This window comes from Coenobita brevimanus, chromosome 66 (genome assembly GCF_032717465.1).
Source record: "Coenobita brevimanus isolate Jiangsu-jjx chromosome 66, ASM3271746v2, whole genome shotgun sequence".
In the NCBI taxonomy this organism is placed as follows: domain Eukaryota; kingdom Metazoa; phylum Arthropoda; class Malacostraca; order Decapoda; family Coenobitidae; genus Coenobita; species Coenobita brevimanus.
The window spans coordinates 5,527,665-5,551,606 of NC_137019.1; the positions used below are offsets into that span (position 1 = coordinate 5,527,665).

The window sequence follows — 23,942 nt, forward strand, 5'->3', positions numbered from 1 at the left end:
TCTGACTGGCAAAAACAAAAACAGAGGTGTGGATGTAGACGCAGCATGATGGAAAAGGGATGACTAAGGTGTGTGCAAATGATAGGATCAAATGGGAATAATGGATGATGAGAGGCTAATAAGAGGATATAGAGGATGAGATGGAGGGATGGAGTGAACAGGTATATGAGGGGGGGGGGTGAGCTGGGAGTAGGGCAGTGAAACGGCGTTGGACAGGACGACATGAAGGCAATTTGTTTGTGGCCACCCCTTACGGGATTGAGGCGTCCGGCAACAGATAGATAGATAGATCAGATGTGAAAGGAATGAGCGGATGAGAGAGGCAAAGGATGCAGAAGGATGATGGAAGAAATGCCCTGATCTAGCAAAGCATCGAGGAAGGTGAAAGGCCAGCATTCTTTCCCACCTACCTGAGCAGTGTTTTCGTTCTCCCCCGTTAAATAATCTCCTCTGCCTTATTAGGAAAGTGGTCGACATTGGGAACAGGATTACTCTTGGGGCAATCAACAAAATTCGTTAACGTTTCGTCTATCCAGGTGCAAAAAAGAAAAAAAAAAAGGTCACACACACACACACACACACACACACACACACACACACACACACACACACACACACACACACACACACACACACACACACAGATGCAGACCCGTACGGTGCCTTGATCTTCAGTACATGACGATTTCGTGAAACATGCCTGAGGACAGAATTCTTGGTGGCGTAGGATGCTTCGCAACACCTTTTCCTTAGCGATTTACTCTGCCTATCACCTACATCTTAAAATTCTTGTAGCTTCCCTATTATCACCTACCTCTCAAAATTCTTGTAGCTTCCCGCATATCACCTACATCTTAAAATTCTTGTAGCTTCCCTCATATCACCTACATCTTAAAATTCTTGTAGCTTCCCTCATATCACCTACATCTTAAAATTCTTGTAGCTTCCCTCATATCACCTACATCTTAAAATTCTTGTAGCTTCCCTCATATCACCTACATCTTAAAATTCTTGTAGCTTCCCTCATATCACCTACATCTTAAAATTCTTGTAGCTTCCCTCATATCACCTACATCTTAAAATTCTTGTAGCTTGTATCAATAAAACACATGAAGATATTGAAGTGTAGTGTGGAGAAAAAAAATATCGCTATTGATGAGGTTTTGTGAAATTTCCAAAGCCAATTATAGTACGTCCCTGAGGCCTATTTTCTTTTCTTTTTTTATCAGGTTAATTCTGGATCTATCAAATTATTATTATTATTATTATTATTATCATTTTCCATTATCATCATCATAATCATCATCATCATTATTATTATTATTATTATTATTATGTACAGCGTAAATGATGCAAACTTTGTCCATGTAAAAAACCTGTAAACAACCCACAAGAAGACAGTAAGGTGTAGTAGGCTAAAGAAGTAAATAAAGGGGAATAAAAACTCTCTCAATCCAACGAGAATACAGCCACGAGTGACTATGCTGAGAAAATACCACTACGACAGATACGATAAAAGATCCATTGCCCATCATGTCACCTTCAAGCGTAATATTCTAATCAAACTCAAGGCGACTCTGACTTTATCAATCTGCTTTTCAATATCTAAAGCGTGTCTGAAGAGAGGAATATCATGGGAAGTACTGTATTTACGAGGGATATCAACTAAATTCCATGATAACCGAGTATCGATAATTTTTAACTCTTAACACTATCGTACTTTTGCTTTTAATATCTGTTACACTTTCACATTCACCCTGATTTGACGGTGAAGTGTTTGTTATCTGTAATAGTGAAGGTAAACGTAAAGACGACTTAAGCTTAAAGTTGATCAATAGCCTCAAATTTATGCTATTTACTGTATCAGCTCAGTAAAAGTACATCATAAAAACACTAGAGACATATATAAAAGCAGAGCAGGTTAAAGTTTACAAGTGAGGGCTGAACGAGGTGGCTGGGGTCATGAGGTACCCCTGGCTCTAAAAAAGTGATCTAGAGCAGTTACCTGATGATAAAGAGCAGTGAGGTAACAATCGCCGGTATGTCACTGTACCCTTTAACCTGGCCACTCACTTTCACGCACAACCACCACAGCACTAACCTACATCACCCCAAAACGAGGAATATCTTCATTTTCTATCGTTTCCTCACAGGCTCTCACAACCAGCAATATCTCACCACAATTATCACAAACGACCCTAGCTCAACATCTTATATCGTCGTTAACTATTACAATTCACTCACAAACTATCAACCATTTTATCGTCGATATCAATTACAATTCCCCACCCAGAATATTACCATTAATCCCGGCAGCCCGACAACGTTTATTCTTGCTACCGAGAAGACGACTAAAACCAGCTCATGGAAGGTTGCTTGTAGTGAAAGGGATAATAAAGCTTCTAAACAATACTTTTTTACAAGTAACTCCTAAGCCTAAGAGAAGAGTCTAACCGCAGGAAGAACTACAGGGACACTCATTGGAGCGCATCTCTCCTACAAGGGCAACGTAATTTCCAAACCACTCTTCATAATGGGTCAGGTTCTCTCACCATGGATTAGGGTTTCGCAGAAAGTGTTTTCCAGATCCAGAATCTGTAATATGATCCGGATCTGTCCCAAAACTTAATCGACTATTCCCTGGGACATGGGCTATCCACCCACCAAATTTGGTCCAAATCTCTCCTTAGTTTTTAAGCAATCCTGCTGACAGACAAAAAAACAAACAGGGATGAAAACATACTCTCCTTGTCGGAAAGAATAACATCTTCACATCCTGCCAATCGTATCGTCAACAGGGCACGCATACTCTCCAAGACTCGGCAGTTACGATGCCCAAATGGTGCCAAATAAACCTGTAACACGAAATACAATGCAAGCAACAAAAGCCTAAATGGTGCGACTTGAACCTATACACACACAAGACAAGCAAGTAACAAATCCAACCGGTGCGAACTGAACAAGTAACACACACAAAAGAAGCTAGGCAAAACTACACTCCTTTTTTTCATCAACACAAGTGTACAAGATCTCGAACACTATCATTTAACCAATCCCTTAGGCTGTTCTCGATCTGGCACATGGTACAATACTTTGATGGACTGGCATGGAATGGGAAGGAAAAAGAATACACACGCATAAATTACTTAAGCAAACACGGGCTTGGCAAGTAGAGACAGTAGAAAGTAGAGTCTCGTGGATAACCGTACATAGTTGCAAAGTAGGACACAATAGGTTACTGCTTCGTGTTAATTCCTTCAGTACGACAAGGTCTTATTTTAATCTGTTTTATCCAGCTTAGGGGAGAACCATCGTAGTGAACTGGTTAGAAAGCCGCCATGAACTTCCAGTACGATCACAACTTTTAGTCTTGCTACCACCAGACGATTTTATTCAGCTATGGGGAGAGCTTTCGTAGTGAAGAGGCCACGAAAGGTACTAGGATAGATAAAAATATATGCCTAGTATGAATATGGATAGATATGTACTCTTGATGCGTATGTAGGTGCTGTGCAAGATTATTAATTAGTAAAGTACGGAACAAGGCTTAGATTTACGCCTGTCAACTGTACGGGGGTCCTTGATGCAGACAAGCAATTTCTGCCAAGTACAAACCGTCCCCTAGATGAAATATGACCCTCAGTAGTCGGCTTACACCCAGAATCCCAATTGTACTGCTGGGTGAATATGGTCATAGATGAAACAAACTGTGTCCACCAGTCTGCCCGGCCAAGAATCGAACCCGGTAAAGTATGGTAGCTATGTACCGAAGTAAACAGGCATAGTAGGCTGCTTTTCGAACCTCACCTAACAGTCCGATAACGAGTTTTTCATTCTGTTCTTGCTACCTCCAGGCGGTTTTAGTCAGTTCCGGGGAGGACGCCTGTAGTAAAGGATTATGGAAATTATAGTTAACTCCTCTAGTTCGAAAAGTCTTGCCTATGCTGCATAAAATAGGTTGTAAGCAGCAAGAATAATGTAAAAAAAAAAAAAAAAAAAAAAAAAAGGTCGCCGGAGTGAAGGAGTCAACATTCTCAAAATCATCCAATACCTAACCATATCTTACACCATTTTTTTTTTTTTTCCCGCCGGACACTCATCCCTAAAGACAATATCCCCTTATCAGAGAGCCAAGTAGCAGGTCAGCGAGCAAGACGTACTAAGCTGACTCTTAGTGGGCAAGGCATGATAGACGGCCTGAGATCAAACTGCTGGTACAGACAGGTGAAATGATACCCCTGAAGGAAGCGAGAGATCAGATTACATACTCCTGACATATTTTTTTAACTTCGTAAGACCCAAACCGGACTGGGTGTGTTTTGCCGAGCCTATGAGCTAAAATAAGTATCAGATGTGTCCGGCAAGGGTTTCAAAAGAGCAGGAGGTTGTTACATCGACGGATTTTGGGACATCTTAGGCGCTGCATATCAATGTATTTTGGGACTTTTAGGCGTTTCATATCGACGTATTTTGGGACATCTTAGGCGTTGCATATCAATGTATTTTGGGACACTTAGGCGATTTAAAAGCTACACGGATACCACAGCATGACACACCAAGCTCAAGATCTCTTCACAAAGATTTACTGGTAACAGATACATAAGTGTTAATTTTACAAAACACTACATGTCGGCTTTTAGCAACAGGAAATATGCCACGAACGTCTTGCTCCTTAGCCTCTTCTGCCCAGGGAGGTAATTTTATCCTGTTCTAGCTATCTTGACAGTTTGACTCAGCTGGGGAAGGACTATGAACTGGAAGGGATATACCAAGTCCTTATTAACCCCTTCAAGTAATATATTAAATTTACATGGTTAAGCAAGGATGAACCCCAAATCGACCGACAATGCATAGGTAGGGTGGGTTGCCGAGGTACACACCCGACTGATGGAGGCAGTTCGTGTGGCGGTGAGGTGTAATCAACGACCACGCCAATGGAAACAGTAGCCCTCCCAGGCATGGCGCTGTCGTAACTAAAGCGGAAAGTGAAAGTGAAATGATAATGCCGGAGATTACGCGGCTGACAAGTGGTGATGAGGGTGATCCGAGGAGAGGGATGGGTGGGAGTGGTGGCCAAGGGTTTGGAACTACCGGTTAGAGCAAGTGTGTGTGTGTGTGTGTGTGTGTGTGTGTGTGTGTGTGTGTGTGTGTGTGTGTGTGTGTGTGTGTGTGTGTGTGTGTGTGTGTGTGAAAAATGAATGAAATACCAAAACCTGGGAGAAATGAAAGAAAGGGAAATTAGCTGTAGACAGGGCTGGTAGATAAAACGTGGCGGCAGTGAGGTCTTATAAAAAATGAATGAAATATGGGGAGGAAAAGAGGTAGTTTATGGAAAGTCAATGTAAAAACAAAACTTGGGTGCAACTAAGAGAGAGGGGGAAAAGGCTGCAGATAGAGAAGGGTAGGAATAAGTGGTTAGAGTGATTGATTATGGAAAATGTATGAAGAAGCAAAAAAAAAAACAGAGCAAAGCAGGTACAACAGCGAATCGAGTGAAGGAGTGGTGGGAAAGGAGCTGGAACGGATGGTCTGAGGTGATTTATGTAGAATGAAAGAAATAGCAACACCTGGAAGCAATAATGCAAAGGAAAGTTAACTGCCGACAGTGTTGGGTAATGAGTGGTAGGGTGACTGATTATGAAAAACTAATGAGAGAGAGAGAGAGAGAGAGAGAGAAAGTAGCTGTGAAGAAAAGGCCCTTGGGTAAGAAGCTTTCATAAATGATCAGAACGCAACTGTGATCTTATATGTATATAAATATATATATATATATATATATATATATATATATATATATATATATATATATATATATATATATATATATAAACACACACACAGGGCTATTCCCCATAAGTATATTTATGCACGACTTAACTTCCAAAATCCAACTATATATAATATACAAATCTTGAGAAGCCCACCTTGTATTATATTTACTCTAAACCGTATTTTTATAAGAGCCAGAAATTACGTACAGTACAGTACATAGTTCTGTCAGAAAAAAAAAAAAAAAAAGACCAATAATGAACTAGAATATCTTTGCAACTAGGCTATCTGGTGACCCAGAGTGACGTAAATATCAGTGGCGGAGTAAGTGCTGGTCTCAAAGGTCTCATGATTATATAGGAAAAAGGTTCATTTGGCATTTTGGAAACACAAGCGAGGGGGGCTTCCTTCTGTCTGTCTGTCTGTCTGTGTGTCTGTCTGCCTGTCTCTCTCTCTCTCAAACACACACACACACACACACACACACACACACACATGACTTGTAGAATACCAATATCTATTCTTAATGCAATGAGTGTGACAAGCAAGAATATTTCATGGTCACGCTGTGTCCACAAGTAACCAACCACACAATGACACGAGAGAATTACATCTATTTGGAAACGCTCTGAATGGAATCAAGTACTCACATTTACTGATTTAAAGCAAAAGGTAAATGAAGATGCAAACGTAAGGCCTCTCTCTTCACCAGTCGGACTGCTCCTCGAACTTTTTTATTTTGTGGATGCTGGTGCGGTCTAAGGGAAAAAACTAGCTGCGCTCGATCTGATGTTAGCCTACTTGCTTCCCTCTGTCCAAAGCAGAAAGAAGACGCCCAGTTATCCCTGAGAAGGACAACCATCTTCACGTTAAGCTTCTCTCCGTTAAAATCTTATCCTGAATGTTTTTACACACTCTAACAAATCATAGCGGGTTCAGTAGTACGTCATGGGGTCCAAACACATTCAACTTGATACTTTCTAATACCAAGTGTAAAACGGGTAATAATTCTGCAGTGTCAGTGTTGGTGGTCATTAGTGAAGAGGATTAACCTGCAGCACTGTAGAGATTAGGGTCGTTGTCACTGTGCCAGGAGCAAAAGCTACAGGTAATAAATCTCTACAACATAAACCTCCACACCTCCCTGAATAATTCCAGAAGAAATATTAACTCTGAGAACGGTTCAACGTAAGTTAGTCATCACTCTATAGAGGAGGCACATACAGAACTGAAGAGCCTTAGTTCGCCGGGAAATAATAAACACACACACACACACACACACCTAAAATCCTCTGATAATAGCTAATGATGCCTTCTCGATCATAAAAACAGCCAGGGAAGACGATGGTGTCTGGAGCTGTCCACACCAAGAATTACTGCAATTAATTAAACTAAGAAAAAATCAAGGCAGGCTAACGGAAATGTGATCGTCAGGTAAATCAGTGAGGTCACGGCGTAAATGGCAAAGAGTATCACGAGGTTACTTAATTGAAGTGTAAATACCGCAAGGCGATTACTCGTCTCCTCTGAAATATAAATACTTGGACATATACTAAGAAAAACAGCCATATAGCTCAGACTCGCCACTTGCTTCTGTAACTGGCTGAACACCTGGCCCTCCAACCTTCCCAGCACTCGTCACTAGTGAATAATATGGTGAATAAAATCGTCTGTAGATACCATGAATAAAAATATATGTTATAGGACTGGAGGTTAGCTTTAGAAAATTCAAACCGGATATAAGGTAATACAAAATGTCATCTTAACACTATTACAAAATACATACGAAAGACCATGAGAAAGCGACATCAAAAATCAATACATCGAAATCATTACAACCAAAATGGACACGTATAAATGATCAACGTAATGTCTATTCACTGACAACTAATTTAAAGTTATAATCAAGAATAAAAATCCGCGACCTGACATCTCAAGTGGAGTCAAAGTGAGTGTTTTTGACAGCACGACCTGCTTCAGTATAACCCATGGGCAGGAGTGAAAACTGGAGGGGGCGGGGGGGACAGTTGTGTGGTGATGCATAACTGGTAGCCTTGGAAAAAAAAAATGAGGAAGAGAAAATGTTAAATCAGGACTGTAATAAAATGGTGTCAGAAGAGAGATGGGTCGTGTCAACTCAACCCCTTCACTCCCATGACGTATTAAATTCATTATTGATAACTCCTGATGATTTTATCCAGTTTAGAGCAGTAGCAGCTGTAGTAGTAGTAATAGTAGTGGCAGCAGTGGAGTGAGAGGAGGCGTGCAACAGGCGTTCCGTATTTTCGTCTCGAATTCATGGTAAAAATGATCGTGGGTTCTTAGAAATTTATACCCACCGCATCATAAAGTGGGCATCGATTTAGCTGCGAAAGGTAATTTTAAATATCACTAATAGAATGCCGTGAAAATGTGAAGCAGTGTCTAAAACTACGGTGTAAGAGAGAGTGAGGGTGTGAGGTTGTGTGGAGGGATAGTTACCCGCAAAGCGAGGTGCTGACCTGTGAAGCTACCCGAACGGCTGTCAACATCATACAGCAGATCATCGCCACCCCCCACCCACCACCACATGTGTGGCCGCCCACTCCTATACGTATCCCCACCCTCACTTACACTATATGTATTCCACTCTCATTTACAAAATATGTATCCCCACCCTCATTTACACTATAATTATCCCCACCCATACTTACAATATAAGTATCCCCACCCTCACTTATAACACAAGTATCTCTGAAGCTTATATTTTACAGGTGTTGACCTTGTCTACATTTACCAGTGAGACGTGGGAAGCCTGTCACATCTGTATATTACAAGCATCATACATACACTGATCATCTGTATACATACCACCCAACCATCTGTTTATCTATATATCTACAGCCAGATGCCATAACCCCCTAAGGGGTGGCCGTTTGCCTCTGAGTTAGTTGTTTTGCGGGGAGGGTCACTTAACCCTCCGCAAACCCACTTATTGACTTATAAATGCCACATTAAGCAGTAAATCTCACAAGAACTGCCACTAACAATACAAATGTCGCTTACATACACACCATCAACAAGGTCAAGTGGTTTAGGAGTATGGTATACAAGAGCATTTAGATAGGAAATCACACACACACCATAGATGACACTGTAATGTAAGCATATCATACATACGGTACAGACACACTCGCTGACTATACTGTAGTTATTGTTTAATACAGTTAACACAATTATCATTTCAGTATATATAATGAGCTAATCATAGCAAATATATTAATAAATAAATATATGAATTAATAGCATAGAAATAATCATAACTTCAATACGATATTAATAAGTGAAAATTAAATTACAATAGTAATAAAGTTAAATCATAATACGTTAATTTTAAACACAATAACATTATATACAGAAATAATAAGAGCAAATGTAATATAAACTCAATATAATAGACCTAAGTGTAAACTTCATAATATTACCAACTAGAACTTCTAACTCAACCCTCACAAAATTTCTAACACTCTTACATAATTATAGTCAGTACTGGTAGTCCTGCTGAACCAAGATGCCTTTACCTCATCATAACCACCACAACAAACCAACACCACGCATCACATGTTACCTGCCGCATCACCAACACATATACAGCCCCTACACCACACACCACATCACACCACTTTCACCCCTACACCGTTACGCCTGAAGACCCAGTATCACTAAACAACGCTACATTGCACCACATTCACTGGCCATGTCCTCAAAACTCTTGAATAAATTAGCACAGTCATAAAGACTTTGTAGTTACTTGTAGAGAAGTATATTTTAGACTTGTGGTCGAGCGGCTTTTATATCTTGTAGTAGTTTCCCCACCAGATGTCATGTAGTGACAGGAGAGGTAAAGAATAATATGGGACTATTTTTATTTGTCTTGGAGATATTAAACAGGTCTCTTCCATGGGAAGAGTATAAGTCCCGGGTAGCTACCTCCCTGTCTCGCTATCTCTCTCTCTTTCTATTCTAAGGCTAATCTCCGTCCCGACCTCTCTCTAGGGTCGCTTGTCTCCTTCTAAACTCTCTTTCCTAAAATCTGGTGTAGCAGGGGTGTGTCACGTATGTTCCTCATGGTTACCAGATCTTTCTTCACGAGAGGACTGCTGACAACAGCGGCCAGTATCAGTTGATTTAATCACAGTATATGACAAATTAAATATTGAGCGATATAAAAAATAATGAAAAGAAGCTAATTGCTCCATTATATCAAATTAAAGAACATGCAGAAACAGAAGTAAAACAAGCAAATTTGTCCCTTTACAAAAAATTTAAAAATCAATTATCAGTCCTGAGAAGAAGGATGATGGTACCATTTTCCGCAACGCGCCCCAACACCACTGCCCGAGATTCAGTGTGTGTGTGTGTGTGTGTGTGTGTGTGTGTGTGTGTGTGTGTGTGTGTGTGTGTGTGTGTGTGTGTGTGTGTGTGTGTGTGTGTGTGTGTGTGTGTGTGTCCTTTAACTCCTCCACAGCTATTTCATGGATTTGAATGAAACTTTCCAGGTGAGTTCATCAGGCTCTTGGGAAGGTCTTCCACTATATGCAGTTTTTTCAACCATGATTTTTAGGGAAGTTAGCCCCCCCTCCCTAGCCAAACTGAAAATTCTCAGTAGTCAAAGGATGGCAGATATGGCTATGGTATCGTGATGTATGTTGTACAATGGACTCTCATCCGTCATCCGATATTTAATGACCGTGACCTCCCATAGGTTCTTGGGGGGTCAGCTCCCTTTCCCCCCCCCAAAAAAAAAAACGATCAGAAACGGGGGAAAGTGAGCGGATGGATTTGTGCAAAACTTCTCAGGTTAGTTCTTCTGGTTACTTGATAATGTCCTCCACTATACAAAAATTTCCACCATTATTTTCAGGGGGTCAGCCCATCTCCAAAACTTATAAAGGATACAAAACAGAGGAAGGAGAGTAGATTTGTCTTTAATATCTTAGTAAATGTTGTGCAATGGACTCTCATCTGCGATGCGATACTTAGGGAGCGTGATCCCCCATGATTCTTGTGGGGTCAGCCCCCTCCCAAAAATAAAAACGATAAAAAATAGAGTAAATATTTGAACGAAATTTCCCAGGGGAGTTCGTCTGGTTAATCCGAAGGTCTTCCACTATGTACAGTTTTTCAACCCTGACTTTCAGGGGGTCAGCCCCTCTCAACTAATTAAAATTTTTCAGAAATGATGAAAGGACGGCAGATATGACTTTCATATCTTAGTACAGACTGTACAATGAACTGTCATCAGTAGTGCTACATTTGGGGAGCGTGAGCACCCCGGTGATTCTTAGCTGGTCAGTCCCCCTCCGTAAACTAAAGATGATCAGTAATAAGGAAAGGATTTGAATGACATTTTCCCGGTGAGTTTGTTTGTTAGTGGGAAGGTCTTCCATTACATGCAGTTCTCCAGCCATGATTTTTAAGGGGTCAGCCCTCAGCAATGAAAAATTCTCAGAAACTGTGAAAGGAAGGCAGATAAGGCTTTGACATCTTAGTATATGTTGTACAATAGACTCTTATCCGTAATCTGATACTTGGGGAGCGTGACTTCACCAGTGTTTCTTGGAGAGGTTAGCCCCTTCCAAAAATAACAACGATCAGAAATAAGGGAAAATACGCAGATTTCAACGAAATAAACATATATATCTCAGGAATGGGTATGTTGTTACCATGTTTTCTCTGAATGCACAGGAAAAACCTGCACATCTACTTTATACGTCAATAAATTTCAAACACTGTTTCATACATTTTAGTATTCTCGAGGTTCCTCTCACTGGCAATTATCTCATCCTTGTATTTACAGTACAGATTAAATACGAAATCATAAGCTTTCCGATGAATCAAAGACCAGGTACTTGCGTATCATCAGCACGCATCAATAATATCAATAAATATAACGATGCAAGGAGAAAACCAGATAAAAACGCACACTGTGAACGATTAAAATAATCTTAACACATCTGTGGGTGAGGGAAGATTGGTAGGTGGTGATGGTGTGTGAGAGGATCAGGGAACCTGTATAGTATCGGTGGAGTGTACAGGACGGGTGAGGACACAAGAGATGGTTAAACAACAGGTAACTGTTTTATTTTGGTCCTCCATGGATATGCAGCAACTTCAGTAACAGACAGATTTTTCAAATGTCAAAATCAGAGATTTCCTTATTACCTCTTATTAAAAAATCAACATCGCTTCCAAGCCCCCAGTATCCACCTCAGGCATCCAAAGGACGGGGGAGAGGGCGTCCCTGTATGTTTAATATCAAATGGAATTGCCAGACAACAGCGAACACAGTATTCGTCCACATTACGGCACTCTATTGATCACAAACACTAGATATGAATAAGAGCTGTCCGGCACATGTGAAGGTTTTACGATGATTTCAGAGCACAAGTGTTAGTGAGGATGAGCACAGCTGTACAAGCAAGACCAATGGTTCGGAGGTACAGTCGGAGACAAAAGTTTGCTCATTATTCCTCTGCGTCTACTTCACACTGAGGGCATGTCCGTAACTTTCCTCCCTGATGCTATATATAAAAGAAAAGCCAGAGAAACACACCAATTCTCTCCCGCCTTAAAAATATTATCCAGCAAAGGCAAGTGAGAAACAAAGGCGAATTATTAAGGCCCTCTCCCACTTCAGCGTAAATAGGCACGATGAAGCCACGATGAAAATCGTGGCTGAAGTCGGTGATGTGTCGACGATTCTGACCAAAAATCGTGGTGTCGGCGTAATACCTGCGACACAAGTACGACAAAACGCCGAAACCTCGGCGGAGTATAAGATATAACTGGCGACTAGTAGCCGACATATCGGTGATATGTCGGCGTAATGCACAAGCATTATTCTAAATTCAAATTTGAACGTTTTTTTTTATGGCGACTCAATGGCGATAAAGGTACAACGGCGGCGTGCTGTCGACGATGTATCGTCGATGTGTCGGCGAATGCATCGCACGCACCTCGCAGACAAAACGCCGAGGCCATCGCAGGTGCCTCGCCGTCATCGGCGTATTTAAGGCGATTAATCGACGGTTCATCCGCGAAATGTCGGCGATATATCACCGACATTCATAAGATGAAATATTACTGTCGCACAACCCGGTACATATCGTACGGTTTACGTAGGCTATGTCGTATTAACCTCACCGATGCATCACCGATACACTGCCGACGCTTCGCCGTATGACCGTATGACATCTCAACGTTTTTTTTTCACCGCCGATGCCTCGCCGATGTCGGCGATCATACGCGGTTTATACGCAGGGTAATCGCCGATGTCGCCGAGGCGTCGCCTTGTTGTTTACGGCTAATCTGCGAAATTTTACAAAATCGTGATGGGCCACGACGTTTTCATGCAGCATGAAAACGTCGTGGTCCCCCACGACAAATTTCCACCTCGTGCGACGTATCGGCGCCATGCCACGAATGGACAAGATTATGATGACGAATACCCACGATTAGGGATTTTTGACACATCGTGACTTTATCTTCCACACTTTCGCCGACGTGGGAGAGGGCCTATACTCAGGAGTCCGTCCAACCTTCAGATTCGAATATTGAAGCAGGTCTAACCCGGTGCTTCGTTTCGTCTTGTCGATCACATGTTCGGGGCAAATGTCCGAGCCCTTAGTCGAACTTATGCCCCTGACTGTAGTGTACAGGTAGGTGAACGACACACAATTTAGTGCTGTGTAGCGAAGTCAGTTTCATCAAGGTTCAGCAAGGTATATAAAATGAGAAGACTGAATCAGATTATGATGATCCTTACAGTGAGCTAATCCATGCAACAAACACCACAGTCTCATGACTGCGAGTGTGACTAGACTTGAGTGGATAGAAAACCAACATGGCAGAATGGTGGTGTCTGCCGCTACACAGCTGAGCCACACCAGTCCAGCTTAGGTGGCCGCGCCGGTCTCTCGTAACTCAACTGTCCGTCTTTATCAAATCATATTTAATACCGGCACTAACATTAGAGTTTAAATGTTTTTCTGAATGTTCAAAAAAATTTCCTCTGACTTCAGTAGTGCGAAAAAGTGTTTTCTGAATATTCTAGCATTACTTCCGACTCCGGTAAAGAAAAAATATGAATTACAATTGCAGTTAAAGTACGAAAGTTCAAGTACGTAGTTGAAGTACGAAACTGTGCAGTCTGGTTTCAGAAGACAAAGTGCTGTTAGGCATGATGGACACAACGCCTGAAAATTATGGCTCTGTACTTTATCCGGTAAGTAAACGCACGGCTTGTTGTCTCATTCAGTTACTGAAAATGAACAATTCGCTCATGAAATCATCTACCCTCGTATGCGTTTTTACGTGGTTTGTTGCCATCCACAGCTTTTTGGGGGCAATTCTTCTCATCATGCGTGTGTTATTCGTTACACCTTCCTTACTCCCCTCCTATTCACACTCTAATGTGCAGTCTAGATTCATAAAATCTCACACATTTTTGTACACTTCCTTTTTTCATACATTCTAAACTGTTCTCATTACCGCAAAAACCCCTTGCCACTTCAGGTACGATTCTGTTCGTCACTTATCAGACACTACTAAATGTCTTTACCTTCTTAGTCATCACATTCCTTACATCTTACCTACAACGCTCAACAGACCTATTCCCCCCGAGTAGGAAGTGATACAATGGTTTTACTGGTGTGCTGCCGCTTCCGCCATTGCAAATAATGGGTCAGATTCATGACCAAACCTAGCATCAATATTCAGTTGTAACTTTGTTCAGTTCTGCAGGAAGGACAAACAAAACAAAGGAAAGTGCTGAGTCTTCCCCTGACTACCGTTCCTTAAAAAAAAAAAAAAAAAAAGAAAAAAAAAAAAAAAAGAGAGATACGTTGACAGACAGATAGACAGACAGATGGACAGACAAACAGATAGACAGATACGTTGACAGAAGGATAGTAGAGGAACTAATCACAGGTTGTGTCTGTTTTCTGTGAGAAGAAATATGACTCCAGAATGCAGAATCTTTCAGTTTCTTGTTCGTTCTGTAACAAGAAATCTAAGTTGTGACAGAATGGATCGTAAATACGTTTGTAAAACCCACCCCCGATATTCAGGACGCGATATCTCTAACCCTAGGCTGCACCTGTTTGTGCAAAGCGCGCGCACACACACACACACACACACACACACACACACACACACACACACACACGATTGTTCTGTAGTAAAAATGAAGCCTATCGGTTTTCTAGGGTCCACATCTCCTCCCCCAACCCCACCCTGCCCCCAGTGCATCACAATTTGTAGGCGACGTAGCCGGGAAAAACACTGCGCACTCCATGATGAATACCGAAGACGAGTATATCCATCCCACCCTTCATGCACCTGGTTCACACCTTGCCACCGCTGCGATTTCATTGGGCACACCTGAGTCAGCACAATGGTTATAATCACAGGTGCACCGTCTACATATAAACTCTCCATTTCGATTTTTTTTTTTTTTTTTTAAGCTGAATACGCACAGGTTTAGCCACGAATAGATTAAAAGGAGACGTTTTCCAGCTGAAGGGGTTAGTAGAACAGTCTTGGTGGAAGAGTTAAGGGTAAGGCAAAGATAAAGTAATTCGATTTTGAGCACAATCGGTCAAAGGTCAAGGTCACAGGATCAAGTTAAATGTTTGACCCTTATAACAGCTGGTGGGCGCGAGTGTTTGAGTCCTCTTTCTTGTCCTTTATTTAGTTGTTCATATATTTACTTATTTATTTATTCTAGTCTGTTGTATTGTGTTTGTTTCTCTACACCAACACAGACTAATTTTCTGATAGAACTAAGTTGTCAGAAGGCTGTCAGTCGTATTATTCCTTTGAAATTCTGTCCTTTCACCAACACTGATATTTTAAGTAAAGGTTCTTCAGTGCTTCACTCCGATGACAATTTAATTCTTGATATCTCTAGCCGATTTTATGCAGCTTGGGGGAGACTTCTCGAACTCAAGTATATAGAGGTAGCTTTCATTAACCCTTTTACTGCCAGGGGGTTTACCCAACCAAAAATATAATAATCTTGGCCTAACAACAGTGATCTAAAAAATATGTCACCGGATTCAAGGAGCTAACTGTATTTGTGGTCCTGTCTATTAAAATGGCAGTATCTCTCACAACACCCTTCTTACTTTGACTTGGCCAAGATTTTCTTCCTTTTGCTGCTAATTTCACGCAGCTGAGTGACAGAAAATGGCAATACTATGGCTCTACATCCTTGCCATAACACTTCTTCGTGACTAGTATCTCATTCCAGTGTTATCTAGGCGTTCATAATGGATAGGAGGGCAATTTTACCCAAGTCAGTGCAAAATGGGTATAGTCGATCCATTTTCTCAAACGCGTACAGAAGTACAAGATATTTCATGGATCATAATTATGATAAGCCTCTGATTTCCGTGAGCCTGATTTCTGGATCTCAATTGGTGGAAAGAGAGAAAAAAAAATTAGATTTTTTGGTAGCTTAAACATTTAGATATTCCAGATATCTAACCAAATATAGCCCGGTAACTGACAACCGTTTTAGCTGGTGGGACACGACGACATCGACTGGCAACCCCATTCACTCACATTCACTCTCAGGTGTTCAAAAGGTGTTATCCAGCTAATTACTCATATTGCTTCACCAACTTGCTAGATATACGTGTACTGTAGAGCACTGCCCGAAAGTCGTGCTCCCATATACTGTTTTCCGGTAAAAATTCTTCTCGTTCCATCAGGCATCTTGCTAAAAACCTCATTAACAATTTAACTTCTTTCCCTCTTCTCGTCCAGTTTGATGGCCATGTGCTTTCATGCTGACACCATACCTACGCAAACTCTTTCTTCCTAGTCCGCCAAGCTCCAGCTTTTCATCGTGCTGGAAGTCTGTTATTATATATATATATATATATATATATATATATATATATATATATATATATATATAACTGTTCTTCACCGTCTCTTGTTACTCTTGGTGTCTCATATTCTCCTGCTCTGTTTTGAAAAATATCAGTTACTTCTCTTGTACGATAATTGTCTCGGAGGTTTTGCGTGCTGAAATTACTTCGAGCTTTCTTTACCTCTGCAGAGTTGCCGACTCTATACTGCGACCTTATTTGCCTCTGCACAGAGTAGAGTTCGCATGTGTAGAAGAGTTCACCACATAGAGCTCTTTCAAGTAAAAAGTAATCAAAGGCTTTTCATGTCAGTTCCCCCCATCTCACTGACCCCTTTCAGTTTCTCCCACTCCACCGAAACATGGCATCTCTATCTGTTTTCTATTGCTGTTTCAATGGTAACTATGCGTCTAAACCCTCTGGCTACTTTATTTCCCATTACAGTGGCCACGCAGCACACACCCAGCTACAAACTTTCGTCTCTTTTCTTTCCAGCCTTCTAATGCAAGAATTATCCGGTACTGTCATTCCTACATCCACGAAACTGGTCGGCTCTGGAACTGTTCCCTGATCTGTCTTTCCCTCTGTCTATGACCTCCAGTCTTAGATGCAATGTGTCCATGCATCTCCAAATAAACGGATCTTGACTTTTTGTTCATCTCTCCTTAGAAGGGACAATTTTTTTGCTGCCACTCAGATTTTGGCTCTTTCTGCTTCTTTAGTGGTTACATTCACTGACAACTGGTTCATTTGCATTCATTAACTCGAGAGTATTTTTGGCAAGTCCACAGTCTTCACAATAAGATCAGCATGGTGTGAACTGACCAGGACTGCTCCTGTGAGTGAATCCTGATTTGCCTGATGTGTGGTACTATTTACATACAGTAAAAGGTGTTATTCAAATGTATGAGTTGGTTACATAGTATGTAAACAATCAAGAAATATACACGAAACATATAACAGTCTCGTACTCTATCTACGAGTTTATATTTATTGTCTGTTGACGCGTCTTGTAAAGGGTGGTAAAAAAAAAAAATCCAGGTATTATACAGGTAACTCTATCCTTACTCATTAAAAATTCCTCATTCCATAACACATTACTTTCCCTCATGTCTCTCTTCCTTCCATGCTCCTCAATCTTATTTTTACCACTTATTCATATCACCCCATTTTCATACACTTCACTCTGATATCTCCCACTACATCGTCATCCACATCAAATTACTTAAGAATCCATTTAGTTATCCTTTTGTCCCTCTACGTTACTCCTATGGCGGCTTCACCTAGTTTCTCCCATTTGCAACTCGTGACCCTCAAACAGGATCCACACATCATTGTATACAGTATATCGGTTTTAGAACTAGTGTATTATCCTACAACATTTACTTTATATGGCACAGTGCTTGAAATTTATTGTTATTTACTAGTCCCGTACACATTAGTCATGTTGAGAAGCATCGTAATCGCACCAGCAACTAGGAACCAACTGTACAAATTCTCAGCAACGCCCTAGATACCGCAACTGCGCTGAACTGCATGTTGCAATTGTTAAAATAAAAAAATAGTTGAGAATCTCGGTGTAATTTACCAGCACTGTCCTCCTCTTTTCTCACTCTTTATTGATCGAGATGACTAAGTACCTGAAGCATAACACTGTACAATAATCATGAGGAACAACAAACACGCACAGGCTTTCTCTGTATACTTCTTATTGGATGACTCACAACAAAGAACACATTGCAGGTGTGAGCAGAGTATCTAAGGCTCACATACCTCACCCTTCCACAGGTGTTGTTGCCGAGTAGCTGTTCAGAGGGGCCGGCATAATTAGGATAAACAGAGATAAATGTCGATACTGCTTAACCTCCGTGCACGAAGCTGTAGGGAAGCTGCTAATTTAAAACACTTGTGAGGATAAGAAATGAATACGCTACCTTCCACTTCACAGAACGCTATCACCAACGAGATGTTACGGTCAAACATCTTTTTTAAATCATGTTCTTCAGTAATGACGTAAAATATCAGGTACCTGCCTTCCTTTTTGCAATCTTATGTTCAATAGGTCCGCTACACTAATAAGAAATAAAATGGAAAACATTATTCCTGAAGCGTCCTCTCCTTATATTATTTTAAGTACACACAACTTGTAAATTAAATGGAGAGTATAAACATAACCACTTTTAGATGGTTAGAGGCTGGGGAAAATTGTTGGTGGGGCTCATATGATGCGTCCTTGTCCCACGCCCTGGAAACACACCTGACTGTCCAAGTTAAATAAAGGCTGAATTTGCAGTCTAACACGCATTAATCATTTATTTAACCGTAGCACTCTTGTTTTTTGATAGCTTAAGTTCAATCAGGCTACAGTTATACATAGGTCAACACTAAAGTATGGCTGATACATCCACAAAAGGTTCCTCCTGATCATTCTTCCTGTTATAGATAAGTGACAGCGATCCATCCTTCAAAAACTACGTTTCAATTGTCTCTCCTCAATACACCTCTCTGCTAAAACCTCTTAAGACTCAAAATCGCTTCACATCATCCTTCCCGCTTCTCCTCGACCTGTTCCTTCTTCTCACTCCATCTGCTTCTGATATGGACATCTTAGCCAGCCTCTCATCATCTGTTTTCTCCATATGGCCACACCACACTAACACACTGTGGTCAGTCCTTTCCATCATATTATGTCTACTTCCACGGCAGACAGACAGCTAGTTGTGAATTCTGGTAATAATCTAATAACCATTGTCACCCTTTATTTATATACTTTTTTTTTATCGTACTGCAGGTGAAATTTTCTAGCTACGTCAGTATTCATCCTAAACTAATACTCATTTTAATGGTCTCAAAGTTCTTTCTAAGCTCTTCCCCGACTGCATCCATTCATCGAAGCCATCCCATTACTACCATCTTATTTACTGGACTGCAAATATCCCTCAATCTCTTACATTCTCAATTACATACCATTTAGTTTACAATCACAGCTCGTGTCTGCTCAGTTTTCCAACACCATAGCTATACGGTAACCTCTACACACCGTCTTTCATTATCGTTAACCACAAACACTACCAAATTCCTCTACCAAACTTGACGGAGCTGCAATACTTCACCTTCCACAGTAAAATCACAAACTTTAACCATTCACTCTCACAGCTATTATTACCTCATTATGCATGTTAACAATATACCTTCCATTACACACACTAACAAGATCATCCACAGAACCTACATATCGACACCAGTATCGTATTGCTTTCTTCACATCAGTATCCATGCTGCTTTCTCCATATCAATATTCATGTACTGAAGCGGCTGGTTTGCACACGACTGACAAGAGTGAATGCTACAAACACTTCCAAGTCTAGCTCTGCCAAACACTGAGACGCGAGTATCTGATCAATATATCCCCTATCCTCTTTTAGTGAAGTACAGTTCAAGATGATTTAGACGTAGCCAAGTAGTAACATACGCTGTACACATCTGCTGGTTTTTGTACTCAGACTCAAAGGTGTACAACAGAGGGTCTATTTACTTCTCTCTGACGATGCATTATTTTTTTTTTCAATCAGGGTGCCACCAATCAATTTTGCTCAACTCAGCGAGGGCCTCCAGTAGTGACAGGACTAAAGAAGGATATGTCTAACACCATCTAGTTCGAAGAATCTCCCGTAAGCTGAATAAAACTGCCTGGAGCGAGCAAGAATAAAATGTCCTGCGTGCACGATGGGAATAATTCAGCAAATTCAAAGATTACGATAAAACTCCGGCATACAAGCAGATATACAACAAAGCACAAAACTAAGATATATATATATATACGGGGAGTACGTGGTGATTTCTGCCAGGCGTTTACATACATCCATTTAACGTTAACTCCTTCAGTGCGAGAAGTTTCATGCATTTAAGCTCCCCAGACTTTTTTTTTTTTTTTTTTTTTTTTTTTTTTTCAAAATTTGGAAGGACCTCTCGTAGGGAACTCGTCAGCAGTCCCTTCACAAAGACATTTTTTTTTAAACCCCAAGATTTTATTTTATATGTATATCTTAGTGAAAGGAACAGACAGTCTCCTGGGACTCCTTCACTATGACGACGATTCTGGGAGCACTATCAAGATTTTATTTATTTTTTCTTTCTTTTCTCCTTCTTTCGTGTTTAGCTGTTTACCAATACCTTGTCGCAGTGAAGTGTAAATGGAAGTAAAATAGCCACTCCCGTATCACCCCCGCTGAGGTGTAGGAGCCCGAACTACCAAACGTCACAACATCATTGGTGAAAGACCAGTGTATGAGACACGCAGGATAATATTCTGAAGACTTAATTTTATAGTCTATTTTCGCTGCTTCCTGACGATTTTATCCAGCATAAGAAAAACCTCTAATAATGAAGAAGCTAATTAAGTGTCACTCCAAACTTGACAAAATCGCCCGGAGATGGCAGAATAAACTACAGAAATATATCACCAGGCTGGAGTTGGGCCAAAAGCTGTCTACAGCAAGCCACCACACGTCATGCTTGGGTAATAATGTAGTTAATAAGAGACGAGGTATGAATAAATCGTTAAGAGGGAGGTGATAATCTGAGTGTGCTTATACAAGGTTAAACAGGTCATTATATATTTATTTACTTTTATATACCTGCTATCAAAGTCACCACACCCGACATGCGGATGGGATTATCAGGCACATAATAAGCAAGGGACACATATTACTGTACATAAGGGAAGCAATGACAGCCTGAATAAAGAGGGTTTATCTAGGTTAGGCTTTATTTTCACCGTGATAAGTCGCCACACACCCTGCCTTAAGAATTACTGGGCACATGTTTTAATCCAGCTTATCTGTATGGACTGGAGACACTAGCCTTGAGAGATGAATACCAAAGAAAGATGCAAGTGGCGGAAAATGACTGGGTTAAAAGAAGAGACGGGATCTGGAGAAATGACAGGAGAAGGATACAGAAGGTACGAGTTTCGACTTAACAGAAGTATAAGCAGGATATTGTGTAAAAAAAAGAAAAATGAAAAGGAAGGAAAAGAAACGTGGACAGGATGGAGGAGACATGACTTTCAAAGAGAGGGGAGGGAATGGGAGGTGGAACAACTAAATGGTCGTATCCTCATCGGTGAAGGAGACTCACAAGTACCTTTTCCTTACCAGTGTATTTCTCCAACTGGTACATTAATATTTTCCTACACGTTACTTATGGAGTTCATGTCTGTATTAACAAAAGAAATAAGCAACATAACAATGGAATATGTACGTGTAATATGCAGAGGAAGTAAATAACAATGAGGGGCCATGGATTCTTCTTCCTTGACAAAAATAAAGCACTAAGACCAACAGGAAGGTCACCTGTAAGACAGACGGTCTGTACATGGAGGGATGCGAGGGAGGTGGGTGGGGAAGGGTGCTGGAGGAGAGGGGTGTCTGTCAGCAGGGAAGGAGGACCGCAGGAAGGTGGGTGGGGGAGGGATGGTGGAGGAGAGGGGCGTCTGTCAACAGGGAAGGAAGAGTGGAGGGAGGAGGCTGAACGACAGAGTGGTGATCGTGGAGGACGGAGAACACGGTACCGAGAAATACCGTCATGCCCTCGATTATGATAATGGGACAGGGATACATTATACATTGACTCCGAAGGACGCTATTGTTACTGGTCGGTGTGGGTACCCTGCCTCATAACAGGGCCTTTGTTATAACGAGGGACAATGTATAAAGGATATCAGCCAGTTCTCTTAATATAACAAATATCAAGTGAATCATTAGGATTTTTTATTTTTTGTCGCTCTTTTCACATCAGTGTTCAGGCTAGTTAGGTTCTGAAGTGCTTGGTGGCTGCAGTAACGGAGATAAATGTATAAAAAATCTGTATTATAAACAACTTGAGCTTAAAAGACTTTACAAAAAGGATCACTGGTCTGGGTAGCGTCAGTCATAACATTTCCTTCTTCCCGTCACCAGCGTGTTTTTGTGGCCACGGCCGTATCTACACACGATCTTAGTCAATAATCATGATAAGCAAGCCTCCACAACAGTTGATTATCAAGTATAATTTTGCATGGCCGTATTTTTCACGTTATTATCCACTCAAGTTTGGCTTTGAAGTGTTTGGCATGTGTATCAGCTACGACAAAGGCATAAACAAACGGAACTCAGGGCTGAATTATCGTCGACTAAAGAAGAATTTTAGCACCTCTTCCTTACCCAATTTATTTCTGCATATTGCAGGTTACACACACACACACACACACACACACACAACAACAACAACAACCATGTATAGATAGATAAATAGATAGACAGATAGACACACAGAGATAGATACACTAACTTACATATACAATATATATATATATATATATATATAATCATCATCATCAGCCGTTTGAGTATCCACTGCAGGACCGGCCTATCCCGACCAAAGTCGGGACGATACAGCCAATGTATCACTACCAATTGGCTTAGGTTGTCTGGTAGATACTGTATGTAGGATGAGAAGTGCTTGTAAGTGTAACTGTAGTGTCGGAGTGGCTTTGGATGTGTGTGCAGTCTGTGAACCAAGTGTAGTCGGCCCCCGCAAGCCGACTGGGTGCAAGCATACTTTATAGTATGCGACACTGGTTCAACCACAGCACCCCCTGTGTCCGCCAGTGCAGTACGTGGCCGGGTGAACACTCCCAAAGTTTATTACCCTGGCGGGGCGCGAACCCTGGTTCACCCGTGTACGAAACGCACACTCTACCACAGAGGATATATATATATATATATATATATAAGCGATTTTTGTCAGGATTAAAGATAAGAGTAATATACAACACATTATAAAGGTGTAATATGTGCGAATTCTCTCAACTAGAAAGGTATCAGGGAGCATCCTAAGCTTATGACAATACGGTTCTTCGGCTGAAGGACAAGTATTGTAGTCAGCTTAGGATACTTCCTGAAACCTCTTTCTTTGCAATACAATGTTAACAACGCCTTGTTAATCTCATGCATATTATTTATATTACTTCAGTACCGGCGCAGATTGCACAACTAACAAACAGGAGAATATTAACGTGAAATTATAATGCCACGGAAGAGATGTTATAAGGCCGCCTAATTTTTGGAGCATACAAACAAAGAAAAGTTTACGAACTGTACCCCTGGAGTTTCCTTACTGCTGGCTCCTACTCTAGTGACTTAGGAGGCTACTTTTTACTTGCTCAACCCCCTGAATCAAGTGACGTATTCTGCAGGCGTATTCTTGCTACCT

At 41.0% G+C, this 23,942-nt stretch overlaps 1 protein-coding gene across 1 annotated transcript in view; it reads left to right on the forward strand.

The window, feature by feature from the left end:
* The first annotated feature begins 13,988 nt into the window (after window positions 1-13,988).
* The window catches only part of LOC145405377 (sodium-dependent phosphate transport protein 2B-like), a 74,005-nt gene continuing 64,051 nt past the window's right edge, over window positions 13,989-23,942 (forward strand). The window contains exon 1 of the mRNA XM_080276784.1: window positions 13,989-14,035. Within this exon, the coding sequence (XP_080132910.1) occupies window positions 13,991-14,035 (45 nt within the window). The 5' untranslated portion in view covers window positions 13,989-13,990. The remainder of the gene's footprint in view (window positions 14,036-23,942) is intronic.